Source organism: Maylandia zebra, linkage group LG4, assembly GCF_041146795.1.
Source record: "Maylandia zebra isolate NMK-2024a linkage group LG4, Mzebra_GT3a, whole genome shotgun sequence".
NCBI lineage: Eukaryota > Metazoa > Chordata > Actinopteri > Cichliformes > Cichlidae > Maylandia > Maylandia zebra.
The window spans coordinates 23967980-23982447 of record NC_135170.1 but is presented as its reverse complement, the minus strand read 5'-3'; the positions used below and the strand labels follow the sequence as shown (position 1 = coordinate 23982447).

Below are 14468 nucleotides of genomic sequence, written 5' to 3'. Positions count from 1 at the left end.
ATTTCTTAAGAACACATTCCACGTGACATTGTTTAACCGGTAAAATATGCAGAAGTGCGAAAGAAAAAGTAAAGTGGGGTCCTGTTGGATATGTTGTCAGTGAAGAACGACTTTTGCCTGACTGTAAAACCTTTTGAGAACACATAAAGGTTATGTGAGTAAAAACTTACCTGAGCTGACTTGAAGTTGTTCTTTGATCCTTTTGTTGTTCTTCTTTTCCAGTACAAACAAATTGAGTCATATTCATGGTATAGACCACCAAGTTCTAGTCAGTTCATCCTTGAGTTCAAGTGAACAATTGAAGAACATTTGCCAAATCTGAAGGAATATGTTTCATCACAAGAAATAAAAATATTATAATTATTTTATTTACATTTTTTTTACTGTTTCAATGAGAAAAGTCCAGCTGGACGAACCAACGGTCTAAAAATATGACAACTTGCTCCTGCGTACCACCATGTCCAAATACAGTAAGTTAACTAGCACATTGCTACATTAACAAGTTTTCAGTAATGCCAGCCGTCCCTAGCCACCATACAGTTTCCCCCTAGCTGCTAAACAAGTTAGGTAACTCTGAACAGTTATTCAAAAATTCTTCCTGACTTTCCTTCATGAAAACACAAGAATGAAAGTGGGAGGAGTTTTCCTACCTTACATATTAACCCACTTTGCAGCAGGTTATTTCATTCTTTACCTTGGTCTAATCTGAAGTGCAGGTTTGTCTCACATCCGACTCTCAACAATGACTTCTGGTAAGTAAGGGCTTTCTTGATTTCATGTCTCATCTTTAAAGAAAATGAAATTACAAATTGTTGTGCGACTGCTTTAGATGCATCACCCTTCTATGTTATAATTTTCTTGCTCATCTTTCCCCCAGGCGGCATGAAGACAGCGCCTAACAAAAGGCCGTACATCTGTATTCCGAAAAAACTCATAGATCTTTTGGCCGAGCAATATGAACTTGTAAACAACTTTTCTCATTCCCATATCTTTGAGCAAAGCTATCATTTTATTTCCTTTTATCTTTTTATGTTTAAATGTTTCATGAAGCTCTTGAATTTCTGCTATTTAACAGGAACATGGACTGCTTGTAGAAGATCTGAATCCCTATATAAATGAAGGATATATACAAGCTTACTTCCGAGAATGGGGCACCGTCAAATCATGCAAAGTAAAGACTAAAGAAAAAAACTATTGGTTTGCTTTTTTTTCCTACAAGAGACCTGCGATAAATACTTTCTGTTTTATACTGGATCTTAGATTAGGAAGAATCCCAACTCTGGGAAACAAAAATCGTTGGCCTTTGTGAAGTTTTCTTGTGAGGAAGAAGCAGACATGGCAGACTGGGTCGGTCCTCACAATATCGGTGGAACAGAAGTTAAAGTGAGGCGCTTTGTTACTTTCAAGGTGAGCAAATGACAACTATTTTATGTTAGGGACTTTTCCAATCACAGCCTATCATAATTAAATAATATTTTTTTAAAAATGTCTTGCAGGGTGAGGAGGATTCAGAGCAAGGGGTTGATGGAGCCACAGTTAAACCTCGACCACGGCCTTCAATGGGTCTTGGCTACCTACTCGAAGATGCTCAGTGGTTAGACGAAGATGAATGAATAAACAAAGCTTTGATCCAAAGTTGACCAGCTTGAGGGCATTGGTTGTTATGTCAGTACCATACACGAGAACATACAACCTAATGCACATGTATTTATGTATGTATTTCTCTTAGTTTTACTAATAAGTTTTACTTACTTACCCATAACTGTGAATTTCTGGCTAAACAATATTTTTTTGTTTATTGTATATTTTGTAAATGTATTGTGTTTATGACATTTTAGTTAAATGTTTGTAAAGGACCTACAGATGTCACACTATAAGTGAAGTTAGTCATGTATTCCTTTGTCCAGCCACTGTTGGTGAATGTGACATGATTGTTGACTTTATGGTAACAAGACAAAATTGTGAAGTTGTAAGAAAATATTAGTTATTGTTGGTTTTCTTTGCTCAGGAATAAATACAAAGAAGTCAAAGGATTCGTGCTCTTCTGTGTTGCTGTTTTTCTGTTTTTCCTCCCATGGTAAATGTTTTATTTGAAATACTATTTGCGAAAACCAAAATATTTTTGTTCGTTTATATTATTTTGTTGTGTATTATATATAGCAAGAAAAATATTTATAAATACATCTAATATATATATATATATATATATATATATATATATATATATATATATATATATATATATATATATATATATATATATATAATTTCAAATCTTTCTGTGAAAGTCCTGTGTACTGTACCGTCTACATGAGTTTTGCGTCACGGGTCAACAGCCAATCGCTACGTAGAGCGCCAAGTTTCTTCTACAGCGTAAAAACAACATGGCGGAAAAGGACGTAGAAATTTCCTTTAAAAAGGTAGGAGCAATCAGCCGTTTGTTTTTAAGTGTTTATGCCTGCTTGTCCCCCCTCGTGTTTTAATAAAAAAAGCGAACTTCTTTGTCGCCGACTTGTGTGTTTCCACGCCCACCATATAAACACAACATGTTTTGTCAGACGACAGCTAACACTTTACATCTTGTTAAGATATTCAGATATTGCGGGGAATAACATTGTAACTACCACGCCGAATAAAAGACTGGGTCCTAGCGATTGCTTTAAGACCACACTTTCCAGGACAACTTCCGTTTTTTGCGCGGACAGCGGAGAGCCCTTTAAATCGCCAAATTCACCAAAGACGTTTGGTTGGCGAAAACTCGAGAAGGAATTCGACGGACAAACTTAGCTTGAAAGCCAAATACGGGTTTTTTCAAAAGTGGATACGCAGGCAGGTTTTGTTGTGTCTGTGTTGCGTTCATTTGTTATTTTTACTAAATCGTGTCTGTTTTGCTTTGTTAGTGCTTTACTAATACACTCAACAAAAATATAAACGCAACACCTTTGTTACTGCTCCCATTCCCCATGGGATGGACGTAGAGACCTAAAATTCATTCCAGATACACAATATAACCATCCCTCCCAAACAGTGGTCACAAATCAGTCCAAATGTGTGGTAGTGGGCACATCTGCAATATTGAGATAATCCATCCCACCTCACAGGTGTGCCACATCAGGATGCTGATCTGACATCATGAGTAGTGCACAGGTGTACCTCAGACTGCCCACAACAAAAGGCCACCCTGGAATGTGCAGTTTTTTGCGCTATTGGTGACCACTGTTTGGGAGGGATGGTTATATTGTGTATCTGGGATGAATTTTAGGTCTCTACGTCCATCCCATGGGGAATGGGAGCAGTAACAAAGGTGTTGCGTTTATATTTTTGTTGAGTGTACTTTCTTTGGCCAGCTACTCAGTGGAAAACCTTATGACTAATACACTCTCCCACTTTATGTGCTCTGTTCTGCACACAGGATACAGTAAGCAAACTTTTGTCTAGTTTCTTCAAAGAAGACAAAACAAAACGTGAGTGGGATAACTATGCTGTTATCAGTGTCGTCTTGCTCTCTATGTGACCGTGCTGATGAAATGCCACTGTGTTGCAGTAAGCGGAGATGCCACACTGCTCATGGTAGAGATGCTTAAAGTGTTCGTGCAAGGTAAGGAGCTTTGACACAGTTGCACAACATTTGAGACACAATAACAGACTGGCTAATGATAACACTCTGAAGCTGTTATCTCCTTTTTCAGAGGCTGCTGTGAGATCACAGAAACAAGCCGAATCTGAGGACTGTGACCAAGTAGACATTGAACATTTTGAAAAGATCCTGCCTCAGCTGGTATGTGGCTCAACAGGCTCAAGAAATGTTTTCGTTTCACTTATTTCCGCTTGTTTGCATAGTCTTATCTTTAGCCCAGATTACAGCTAATACTTAAAAATAATGGGATTACTGGGCAAGTTTTTATTTTTCTTTGCAGTAAAATATATTTGTTGCATTAGCTTTTGCACTTTGTGTATGGTTCGGGAACAGCTTCTACAAATCAAAATCATCATGGGTCTTCTGCTGAACTATCTAATATTATCTATATTTAAATGGTCCATCTACTCACTTCCTTCATGCTTTTTGTTTCTCACTTTGAAATCTAAGGCAGTAGACACTGCAATAGACAGCTAGTGACTATGTCTGACTGGTATTTAGGCATATTTCACAGTGATGCAAAGCACAGTATTTAGAGTACTTTTTAACATAAAATTTTTAGTTGCAAAAATGCTGTTTTCATTCACCTTTCATGCAGTAATGATCCAATATGGCAATATTGTACAACAAAAACAAAAATATCAGTAAATGGCCTCATCCGAATGCAAGAACATTCTGTAATTTCCAGATGGTAATCTAATTATAACTGAGAAAATAACTTTGTAAGCATGCACTTTGCCCTGGAGTTTAAAATACACTAAGTTATGAAAAGCTCAACAAGTATTGTAATATCATTCTTAAGTATTTATAGTAAAACAATTAAGATTAATTAAAAAGGGATTAGTAGCTCATGTCACATGGGTAGTATTCTGGTACTGACTACCAGAATGAATGCTACAAGAATTGTAATATATATGAAAATCCTACATTGTTTAGCTTTCAGTAACTCTAAGTATATTTTAAACTTGGTGTCTTGTAATTAAACTGAATTATAAAACTCTTCCAGGGTAGCAAGTCTTGAAACAGTAGCTAGAGTAGGCCTTTAAAATGAAAGATATGCACATATTTGACAAATCATTTTCTAATCTAATCTCTGTACCATCTGTAAATTACAAAACTGTGTTCTGTTCAGAGCAGACTATCTGCTGATGTTTTTAACTTATTTTTCTCAATCCAACAAAGCTTTTTTATCAAATGCCATTTTTAAGACGTAGAATGTTATAAAGTGTTTTTGCAGTATTGATAAAAACATCTGTATACTAATCTTTTGCAATGTGCATTTGTTATTAGCGTGTGCTCAAATATGGAACTTTATAGGAGAGCTTGATTTTTTTTGTTGATGTTTTAACAGCCAAATACTCTGAGATTTTCTTCATGTATCAGTCCCAAATTACAGATCCTGCTTTGTTTTGATGGTTAAAGAAGGCGGTGAAAAATTCTAGCTTTTATCTTTAATAGGTTTTGAGGTCTTTATGCTCAATGACTGCTTCTGATTTTAATCCATTAAAAAAAAGGCCTGAAAGTAGGTGGAATGGCCTTTTAGAAAAGAAAAAAATCCGGAAAGATATTTGATATATGAAGCTGAAATGTTGCAGCACTCATTATATATGTTCACACTTTTAGGCACATTGGAGATGGTTGAGTAGAAAATGTGATGATTTGAAATGGAGTGGTAATGCAAATTTTTTCTGGGGATACGTAAACGAAAACCTTAAATGTGTAGATGCTATGAGAGCTATCATTAATCTCAAATGTATTTAACCTTTCTGCAAAAGACTTTTATGTCTGCTGTCTGACAATCTCAAATTTCTTCAATTTTCTCCAACACAGCTTCTGGACTTCTAGCACAGTGATACCACAAGATGGAGCCAGAGTGCTGCTGAGATGTCTCACGATCAACAGTCCCCCCTTCCACAGTTCCACCAGCTAAAACTTTTCATTTTTTAGTATGACTGCAGTTTCATAAATCCCCAAATCTGAGATAACGTTGAGATTATGTTTTTATTGGAGCTGCACGATTTTAGCAGGAAGCCCCATTGCAATCCGCACGCTACCACGCCACCACCAATAAGGGCCACCTGTGCTCCTGTGTGCAACAACAGGTGCTTCCAGCATGCTCCGTGGCGCCCTTCATCAAAGCCTCCCGGAGCAGTTGGAAGCAATTAGAGTAATAAGGGGAGCAGCCAGTCCCTTAGATGATGACAAGTGCCAGGAAAAAAGGAGTACCCCCTCTGGCCACTTTGAAGTTCCCTTTTGCTGTCCTGCGATGTTTAGTTAGAGGAGGGGGGGAGGGCAAAGGGGACCTCTGGCACAGAGGGAAAGTTGAATGGGAGTGTGTGTGCACGTATGTGTGCGTGTGTTAGCCAAACACGGCCAGAGACCACACGCGTAGATATTCTATTTGAAGGGAAACATAACAAAACACATTGGAACATGGTCCAAGAAGAGCAGGCTGTAATTCTGAAGGTAAATAAACAAAAGAGGCGAGTAGTGGAGGTGCTCTCTCTACTTTCATCACAGCACAGGGAGGGAGAGGGCGGGGGGTGAAGCTGGGCCTACAAGGAAGAGGGTAATGTGGGGTTTTCTAACCTGAGCGGCTCTGATGGTTTTCCACCAGCGGTGTGTTTGACCAACGCGTCCTCGCTGTGAGTCAGCATCGCTGTGCAACACCTCGCAGTACTTATTTGTGGGGCTCTTGGGTGACTTACGAATGCTACTCACGTTTACACCTGGAACCAACTTAGGCTAAAACCAAGAATCCAGCCCTGAATAGGTGTTCAAGGACACGACACCTGGAATTTGACCCAGCATCTTTTTAGTAAGGCTCACGCTGGATTTGTTGTTTCCCAGGGGTAACTTCCAGACCACACTTTCTTGTAAAAAAAGAAAAAAAACTTGAGCACAGCTTAAGTCATCACCAGAGGAAGAAAAAAAATTGTAAAGGGTTTCGTTTTGTGCGTAGCCTTTGTGGAGATTAACTCAAATTGAAATGGATCTTTCCCAACAGTTGATTCTTGTGCACAAAATAAAAAAGATTATTATCTTGGATCTGTCACTGTTTTTTTTTCCTCCCCTCCTTATGCGTGTTAGTGGAGAAAATTCATCTGAAGTCGGTATTATTAAACATACGAAAGCAGTTAGGACAAGAATGGGGAGGGGCATTGTAGAGAGTAATGAGTTAAAGCTTTTCTTGATCATACATTAAAGGCAGGGAGTGTCGACAGCCAGTCCAGACGCTTTGGAGAAGCTCCGCAGTGAGAAGCTTTTCCCAGGAGACGGAGACTGATCTGTCTCCAGCTCCTGCCTGGTCTTTGGACAGCGCCGCACGTGGGATCGGGCACTCGGCATGGCTTCAATACATCCACAGTCAATGTCAGTAGAAGCACCTGTGACTGCCATGATGGATCTTCATCTTTTTTGTTAAATTTGGCAAATTAATTAATAATCAGTGGGACTGTCAATGACAAAACTGACCCATTATGATTAAATATAACTGAGGTTATTGTCATTCTAGGAATGCCTGATCTATGTGGCTGTCTACTTTAAAGAGAGCTGGATGTTTACATAGCTCTGATAAGTTTGTGGTTCATGGTAATGTTTGTCTGGGGTGGAGTTGTCTGCATTTGTCTAAAGTGTCCCTGCGAGAGTATGTCAGGATTATGTCAGATTTTTCTCCTTAATTCTCCATTTACAACTCGGTGGTGTTTTTCTTCTGTTAGAGTCTCTGTCTCCAAATTTCTGACATCTCAAAGCTCCTTTCCTCTGAGGCCCAAAGCAAAAGGCTATGACATGTCATCATAATACGCCCTTTTCTCCCTGATTGCTGGCTTTTTTGCAATGGCAACATTCAACCAGTCAAAGAGTATGAGCTTACATCAAAGTCAAGGGCTTACATGGCCCATAAAATATTTAGCTTTACCATGATTATGTGTTAAAAACCATTTAAAGTGCCAAGTAGAACATTGCCATTACTAATGCTGCAAGTCTGAACCCTTTTCAGGCAGCAGTCCTTCAGCTTCTTTAAACATTTAGTTCTGAAAAAAGCCATTCTGAAAGTCGAGAATCATAATCCAAATGTGGCGACAGGTGTTATCGGCCTGTTGCCATTTTATTTAATCTATGCATGTTGGGAGGCACTTGCATAAATAAACATGTAACGCATGGCGTCTGTTCCTAGATGTCTGTGCGTTCGTTTATTCTATGTGCTTGCATGGATGTTGTGCTTCATCGGAGGCTGTGATAAATTAGGAGACAAGAGGCCCTTGTGGCCCCCTCGTGGGCATGAAACTGCCTAACCATGGAGGAATGCTTCAGAGGACAGAGTGGGAGCATTCCTTTCAGATACCCCATGGGTAACTCTCACACTCGTGAAAAGTTACCAGTGTTTATGGTGCTGTCTGAAAAAGACAAAATATGGTAGCAGACGATTACTGCGTGTGTGTTTTACAGGAAACTCATGTGTGTTTTGAGGCAGCAGCTCTGCTGACTGTACATACTGCTGTGACATGTGGGTTTCTGGGAGGCCCCGGGCCCCACTAAGCGGCCACGGGCCCGTGCTGGGGATGATAAGAACATACCTGGCGGGTTGAGCCACTTGGGCGCTCTGCTGGGATCACTCCTAAATGGTTGTGGCGCTTGGCTGTTAGTCTGAGGCAGAAGATGGTTTGCTGCTGTGCTCCGTGTATCGGCTGGAGCTTTGGTAGCCACAGGGGCCCTAGGGGACGGAAAGGATTCTTCCGGAACCAGTGAGGTGGATGATGAGGTCAAAGACCTTGGCACGCAGCTGGACAGGGAATAGGGAGCAAGAGAGATGTACAATTAGGCCGGCGGCAGGGTTATTTCTGGAGCCCTGCGCTACTACCTTAACTACATCACCCTCCTCTTCCACCCTAAGTCCTTTACTGTCTGTGTCCACCTCCCTCCTCTGTGTGGTGGCCTATTTGGTCTCTGGATATGAAATAACAACAAAGTAATCCCCTTACATAACACTGCACAAACTCAGCGAAACAAGACCATTTAATTAATTTTGGGAGCATCTAAAAATAAAGAAGCAGTTCGTTTGAGGTGACATGCGGGAGGTGGACTCATACCCCAAATGAGCTGCTGAGGAGCAGAGGTCAGCAGAGAACTCTATTTTTAGGTCCCATCAAAAGTGGTGATATAAAAATACTCCAGAACTGAGCTTCACAATATGTGTCAGTCATGCTTAGAGAAGCAGTAAACCTGAAGGTCACGCACTTGGAATGATGAAAGGGCCGATGTTTGATGATATTTAAAAAGAAGCCAAGTAATGACCAGCTGGTGGCAGGTGGCACAGTGTGAGGTTGGCCTTTGTTAGACTTGTTAAAAGACTTCATCAGCTGACATGTGAAGCCCTTGGCAAAGGGCTAATATTCGCTACGATAACACCAAAAATGTGGGCAAAACTGGTGAACCGCTGCCCGACTCTGACGTCCAAATTAAAACAAAGACGAATAACAGACAGTCGAACTGACGGTGTTAGCATTGCGCTTCTTCACATGCGCCTGGCTCTCAAAAAGCTCAAAATTGAGAGAGGACAGCGTAACGAAAAGTCAAGCGTACGTTAGCTTTTTGTGTGTGTGTGTGTTTGTGTTGGGTCAAAATAGTCCGTCTAAAGTTTCCTCCAGAGGCCAGCGTGTCGACTGTCTGTCCTCACAGTGGTCGGGGGCACCGGAACTCTAAATTAGCCCTGGTGAGTCAACAGGACAGCTTTCATGTAGACAAGGGATCATGTCAGATTGCAGGAGAGGTCAGGATCTAAGGGTTAGAGGTCAGGATGCAGTGTTGGTCCCTGTCTTTAACAGCTTCCTGTCTGCCATGTTGTGCAAACTTGGGCAGTAATCCCTTGATACAGGTTCAAAGTAGGGAGATCTATCTTGGTATTACACTGACGCCCAGGTAGTTTTTTCTGCATTAACAGTGGAGTGAGTCTTAGTAAGTGACTAACTTATAGATAGAGTTGCATAAAATTTCATACATTTTAATTTTATATTCATTGTATAAGGCCTTTACCAGGTGTGTGGCACTTTTATTTTAAATGTGTTGTTTATTGTAGACGGTTCTATTTTTATTCTTTATCAGGCTGCTGTAACACAGCATGCTGGCAACAACATTAATTTTAGTCACATGATTTAAAAGAGCACCCCAAGAAGAAGAATCACACAGTAGTAAAACTCTGTGATTGACTAGTGTAACTAGTTCTAGTGTAAGTGTAAGAATAATGCTTGTCAGCTTAAAGCTGTAAAAAAAAAAAAGGGTGTTAGATTGGAACTGGGCATCAACAATCTGACTCGATCAGTTGAGGAGTGCTAGTGCTGCTAACATTTGCAGACTGCAAATGTTAAAGTACAAGTGCTCACATAAATATGGGTCCTAAAGGTGAAAAAACTTGAAATCCCAACTCAGGACAGTTACTGCTGGTGGTTACTGTTTATAGGTACAGATAAATCATGATACACTCCTAAAATAAAATAGATTAAATACATATTGTAGTCTTTATTGTTGTCACATATTAAAAAAACAAAAAGCAGGGTGCAGGTTTAGCTCAGCTGGATGAGCAGGCAATCGTATGCTGCATGGCTGAGAGCGGCCGGCCTGGGTTTGAATCCGACCCACGGCCCTTTGGCGCATGTCTCCCTCTCTCTCTTTCTGTCAGTCTTGTCTTCACTGTATCTGTCCAATAAAGCCAAAAAATATATGAAAAAGACAACTTGAAATGTTTACATATGCTGTTACATATCCTTCGTGGTGTATATATAGCAGCATTTCACTTCAAGCAAATTCAAAACTGCAAGCTTTGCTTTTAAAAATGCGTTTCTTTGACACCTGTTTCTGAACGTGTTCTGTAAGACTGCAGAGAAGCTCAAACTGTCGGGTGTGCAGTGATGTTTGATACTGTAGGGCTCTGCGATGCCGGCAAATCGCCCGTTTTTTTTTCTTTTTCTTTTCTTGGCTCAGTGGCAATTTCTAATAAGGTACTAACTTAAGTGGCCTCATCTTTGAAGGCAAGTATGTTCTCTTTATCCGACAGACAGGGTAATGCTTTTATTTCCCCAGACATAAAATATAAGCCCTCTCCAAAAACAGCAAAAGAGCAGATCCACTCACAATGAGCTGTATTAAAAAAAAGAAAAAGTAGCTCTCCTGGAAAAACAACAATAAATTTGAAAGGGCTTCAAAGAGCTGGTGCTCTAACTTTTCTTTACATAAAACAAAAGCACCGGCAAGTTCAAAAACCACTCAAATGTTCAGCCCATCGTGAAACAAATATCTTGCGAAACACTGAGAGAGACAGAGAGAGGTGGAAGGAGACGAGGAGAGAGATTTCTTTGAATTTGACTTTCTGTGTAAAGGTTTTTATGGTTTCTGACTAGAGGACTCCTTTCTCTTTTATATGACTTTGTTTGCAGTCATTCTTAATATGGTGATATTTTGCTGCAAAGGACAGAAGTGGCCAAGAAAGCTCCCTATTTGTCTGCATGCTTAAAATCTGTAGGTTCCCCATTTGTTCTAACAGCTAAGATTCTGTCATATAAAAGCATAGACTACTGCAACCAGATATCCTGGAGGAGCAGTTGGATACACTCCACAGGCGGAGGAGTTTCAGGACGCACATCAATGGGAGGGCAATATCCTGCATTCTGATTCTGTCAAGAGGCACAGCCATGACATGTGTGAGTGCCCAAAGAGAAAAGGCCAGGTGTCCCCGGGTCCTCTTCCATTTCGTCCAATCTAAAGCTGATCTTACTAACTAACAGCACCAGGGATCTACCACCCCTGGCACAGGAACCTGAATCACTGAGCTGTGGAGCTGCGTGGAAATGAGGAATTAGATTACTTTCAATTGCTCCCTGGCAAAAGACAAAAAAAAGGGAAAAAAAAAGGCTGAAAGAAGAAAACAGGCGCTTTAATGTGGCATTTCAGTGTTACAGCAGGATGTTAGATGTTCCAGATTCCCAACACTCCGGCTCTAACCATGTAACTATACAGTGCACACTAATGCCTGTCTCCCATTTGACATTTAAATGTTTAAATAAGCTGAACTGCAGTGTGCAGCAACAACAATTCATCAGGAATGTGCTTTGATTTGGGTTAGCTGATATATATATAAATATATATATATATTTTTTTTTTTCAGTTTTCTGGTTTGGGTAAAGACCTTTGACAAAGAAAAAGTGTCACATAGGGACGTCGATGATATAATATGAAATTTATTAAATTTTAGTGAGAAAAGAAAAGTAAATAGAAAAAAGCCATTACAATATTAATAGGATCCAAGTTGACTTAAAACACTAGCTCTGCAAATTGGTATTGACTGATTCAGTATTTTGTTATTATTATCAATAACTAATTCAATTATTAGCCGATGAAATTGCAGAGGCGCACAACGACTGACTCAATCTAAAATGTGAAAAATCAAATCTCAAGGAAGATGTTGACTTAATTTATTTGAAGAAATAGAGGATTGATCCTCTTTGAAACATGGAATTAAAGCACAGCAGAAAAAATATATTTATAGTAACTTATATTTTATATTAAAAGATTTAAATAAAAATGAACGGACGCAGCTCAGACTTGCAAAAAAGGTAAATATACCACTTTGTTATCACACGTGCAAGTCTATAAAGAATCACAGGCTCCAGATTTGGTGCCAAACATTACGATCGCTGCAGAGAGAGATACTGTCTTTAAAAGCTTTCTTTTTTTAAAGCCTTTGTTATGTGTTTTTGGGGGATAGGGTCAAAGAGCTCTCTAAGGCCTTCAGTAAGACTAAGAATGAATTTAAAAAGATCCCGAAATTATTTGAAATATATTGAGTGCCGTCAATTTTAAACGGTCAGTTTGTCCAATACGGGCCACTTCAGTAAAGCCAGGCTCTGCAGGTGACTTTTGAAATGGATGCAGTAACAGGAAGAGGTTGCAAAGGCCGGGAAAAAATCCTTTGGTCATCAGGACAGGCTAAAGTTCTTTGAGAAGAAATTCACACCAAGCATGGTGGTGTAAATCATAGGGTTTGGGGGTCTCTGGGTCTGGGCATTGTGCAATCATTGTTTAACACATCTTGCAGAGACAATATACAATATTAGGGCATCTATGTGAAAGTTGAACTTGAACAGGCAGCAAAATGAAGCAGAAAGTTAATTTTGCATGCAATCAAACAGTCAAAGAGTTGTTACTGCCATAAGCTTCTGAAGCTAGATGCTACTGAATGTTAGACTTATAGGATATTTAATTGAATACATGAATGATAAATCATTACAAAACTACTACACTATCTTTAAAACCAAGTACAAGAGGATCAAGTGAAATGTCTGTTCAAATGTGTAAGGAAAGCCGACAATTTGTTGTTTTAGTTAATGAACCACAGTGATAAAAAAAACTGAAGATAAATGTTTGCCGTTTTTGCACTTTAAATGAGTGGACTACAGATTACAAAAAACTGCAATTGTATGACTTAATATTAAAATAAAGCAGAGTGTACAAAACTGTTGCCTGTGAATAATGATAAAACTACTCCTTCTAGATATAAATTAGCATCAATCAGACGACTTGTAGCCCTCATAGGATACATTTTCACTCCGCTGAGGTCATGGGTAACATGTTTACAGAAAGTGGAGTCTTACGGTGCGGTGCTGCTGACCCAGCTAGTCAAAACACAGAGAGAACTGGACGTGCCGTTCGCTGTGCTTCTGAGGTTATGAAACCTTGTATTTGCTGACGGCACCCGTATCTCCTTCCTTCATCTTTCTTAGCTGAAGAAATATTGTCACAATATGAAAAGGAAGGTTAAATGCTTAGCAGCAATGTAAAACCACAGCCACTGCTGATGCTGAGAAGGGAAGCAGACCTTGTTCATCCACAGCTAAATAAACTACTTAAGTCTATCTTATATGACTACAGACGTGATTTCTTTAATGGAAAAACCTCAAAACATGGTAATGAAAGGGATATATAAACATAGACACGGTTGATTGCCAGACTTCCTTTTGTGATTTCGCAGTGTGTTCGAAGTCTGGGGAGAGTTAGTGAAATCGTACATTGCTGCACTTTCTCTGAATCAAAAACCAGCGATAAAAATCTGCTGCATGAGATTCACAAATACGTCTACAGGCAGCCAGGCCTCTAACATCTCTTACTGTCCAAATCAAATCTCAAATCAGCTGTGTTAAACCTGACAGCAATAAGGTAACCTCTGGGTCTTGTTTCCTGTGCTGCCGATAAATATGGCCTAATTACTCTCCAGTGGAATTGTTGGGACAGATGTTACAGTTGCATCCCTGCTCCTTGCCGAGGTACATGTTGATGGTTCACAGACTGTTTACACGCTTCTCATTCATCTGTGCTATGACCATTCCCAGTTGTAGCTGTTTGCAAACCCAAGTTTAGTGGTTTACATAGCTGAGCCCCTCCAGCATGTGGAGCCCATGCTCTTTACCCTCTGCTTGTTTCGTGACTGCACGCGAGCAAATAAATACTAAGTGAAGATGTATGTTCAAAAGTAATCCACAGAGGAGTGGGCCTCGCGGGCATGGGATCTAAACAGACTATGAAGACTGTATATGTGGAATGAGTTAAACAAGTGACACAGAACATTATACTTTGATCTGCTAATTATAGCAGAAAACAACCTGGAAACAAAGCCGCCGGGATCTGATTGACCGCATTACCTGCATTTTCCACATTGCACACACTGAAAATATCCAAGACATAAATGTTGAGGTTCAGCAGCTTATGCTCTTTGTTCTTTTTGATTTTTCTATTACAGCAGTTACAGATTCACAAACAAATTAATGATTCTTGAAAACGTCCC

The 14468-nt window shown here is 39.7% G+C and overlaps 2 protein-coding genes and 1 long non-coding RNA gene across 3 annotated transcripts in view; 2 read left to right on the top strand and 1 right to left on the bottom strand.

Annotated features, from left to right (window-relative positions):
- Nucleotides 1-680: 680 nt before the first annotated feature.
- On the top strand, nt 681-2033 carry LOC101465484 (heterogeneous nuclear ribonucleoprotein A2 homolog 1). Its single transcript, XM_004559418.3, has 5 exons — nt 681-752; nt 878-963; nt 1076-1171; nt 1261-1407; nt 1497-2033. The coding sequence occupies exons 1-5, from the start codon at nt 743-745 to the stop codon at nt 1611-1613; spliced, it is 456 nt and encodes a 151-aa protein (XP_004559475.1). The 5' UTR covers nt 681-742; the 3' UTR covers nt 1614-2033.
- Nucleotides 2034-2299: 266 nt separating this feature from the next.
- Nucleotides 2300-6685, top strand: cenpx (centromere protein X). The gene is made up of 5 exons (XM_004559417.3): nt 2300-2420; nt 3413-3464; nt 3545-3598; nt 3690-3778; nt 5468-6685. Exons 1-5 carry the CDS (start codon nt 2385-2387, stop codon nt 5480-5482), a joined length of 246 nt encoding a protein of 81 aa, XP_004559474.1. The 5' UTR covers nt 2300-2384; the 3' UTR covers nt 5483-6685.
- Nucleotides 6686-8223: 1538 nt separating this feature from the next.
- LOC143418377 (uncharacterized) overlaps nt 8224-14468 on the bottom strand; it is a 32495-nt gene continuing 26250 nt past the window's right edge. Inside the window, exon 4 of the long non-coding RNA XR_013098371.1 lies at nt 8224-8420. This is a non-coding gene — a long non-coding RNA (uncharacterized LOC143418377). The remainder of the gene's footprint in view (nt 8421-14468) is intronic.

Excerpts from the sequence above, each read along its gene's own strand:
- LOC101465484 (XM_004559418.3), top strand. Across the intron at positions 1,172-1,260 it reads GCACCGTCAAATCATGCAAA|ATTAGGAAGAATCCCAACTC; the intron begins GTAAAGACTAAA and ends ACTGGATCTTAG. Across the intron at positions 1,408-1,496 it reads GGCGCTTTGTTACTTTCAAG|GGTGAGGAGGATTCAGAGCA; the intron begins GTGAGCAAATGA and ends AATGTCTTGCAG.
- cenpx (XM_004559417.3), top strand. The coding sequence starts at position 2,385 with ATGGCGGAAAAGGACGTAGAAATTTCCTTTAAAAAG. Across the intron at positions 3,465-3,544 it reads CAAAGAAGACAAAACAAAAC|TAAGCGGAGATGCCACACTG; the intron begins GTGAGTGGGATA and ends ACTGTGTTGCAG. Across the intron at positions 3,599-3,689 it reads GCTTAAAGTGTTCGTGCAAG|AGGCTGCTGTGAGATCACAG; the intron begins GTAAGGAGCTTT and ends CTCCTTTTTCAG.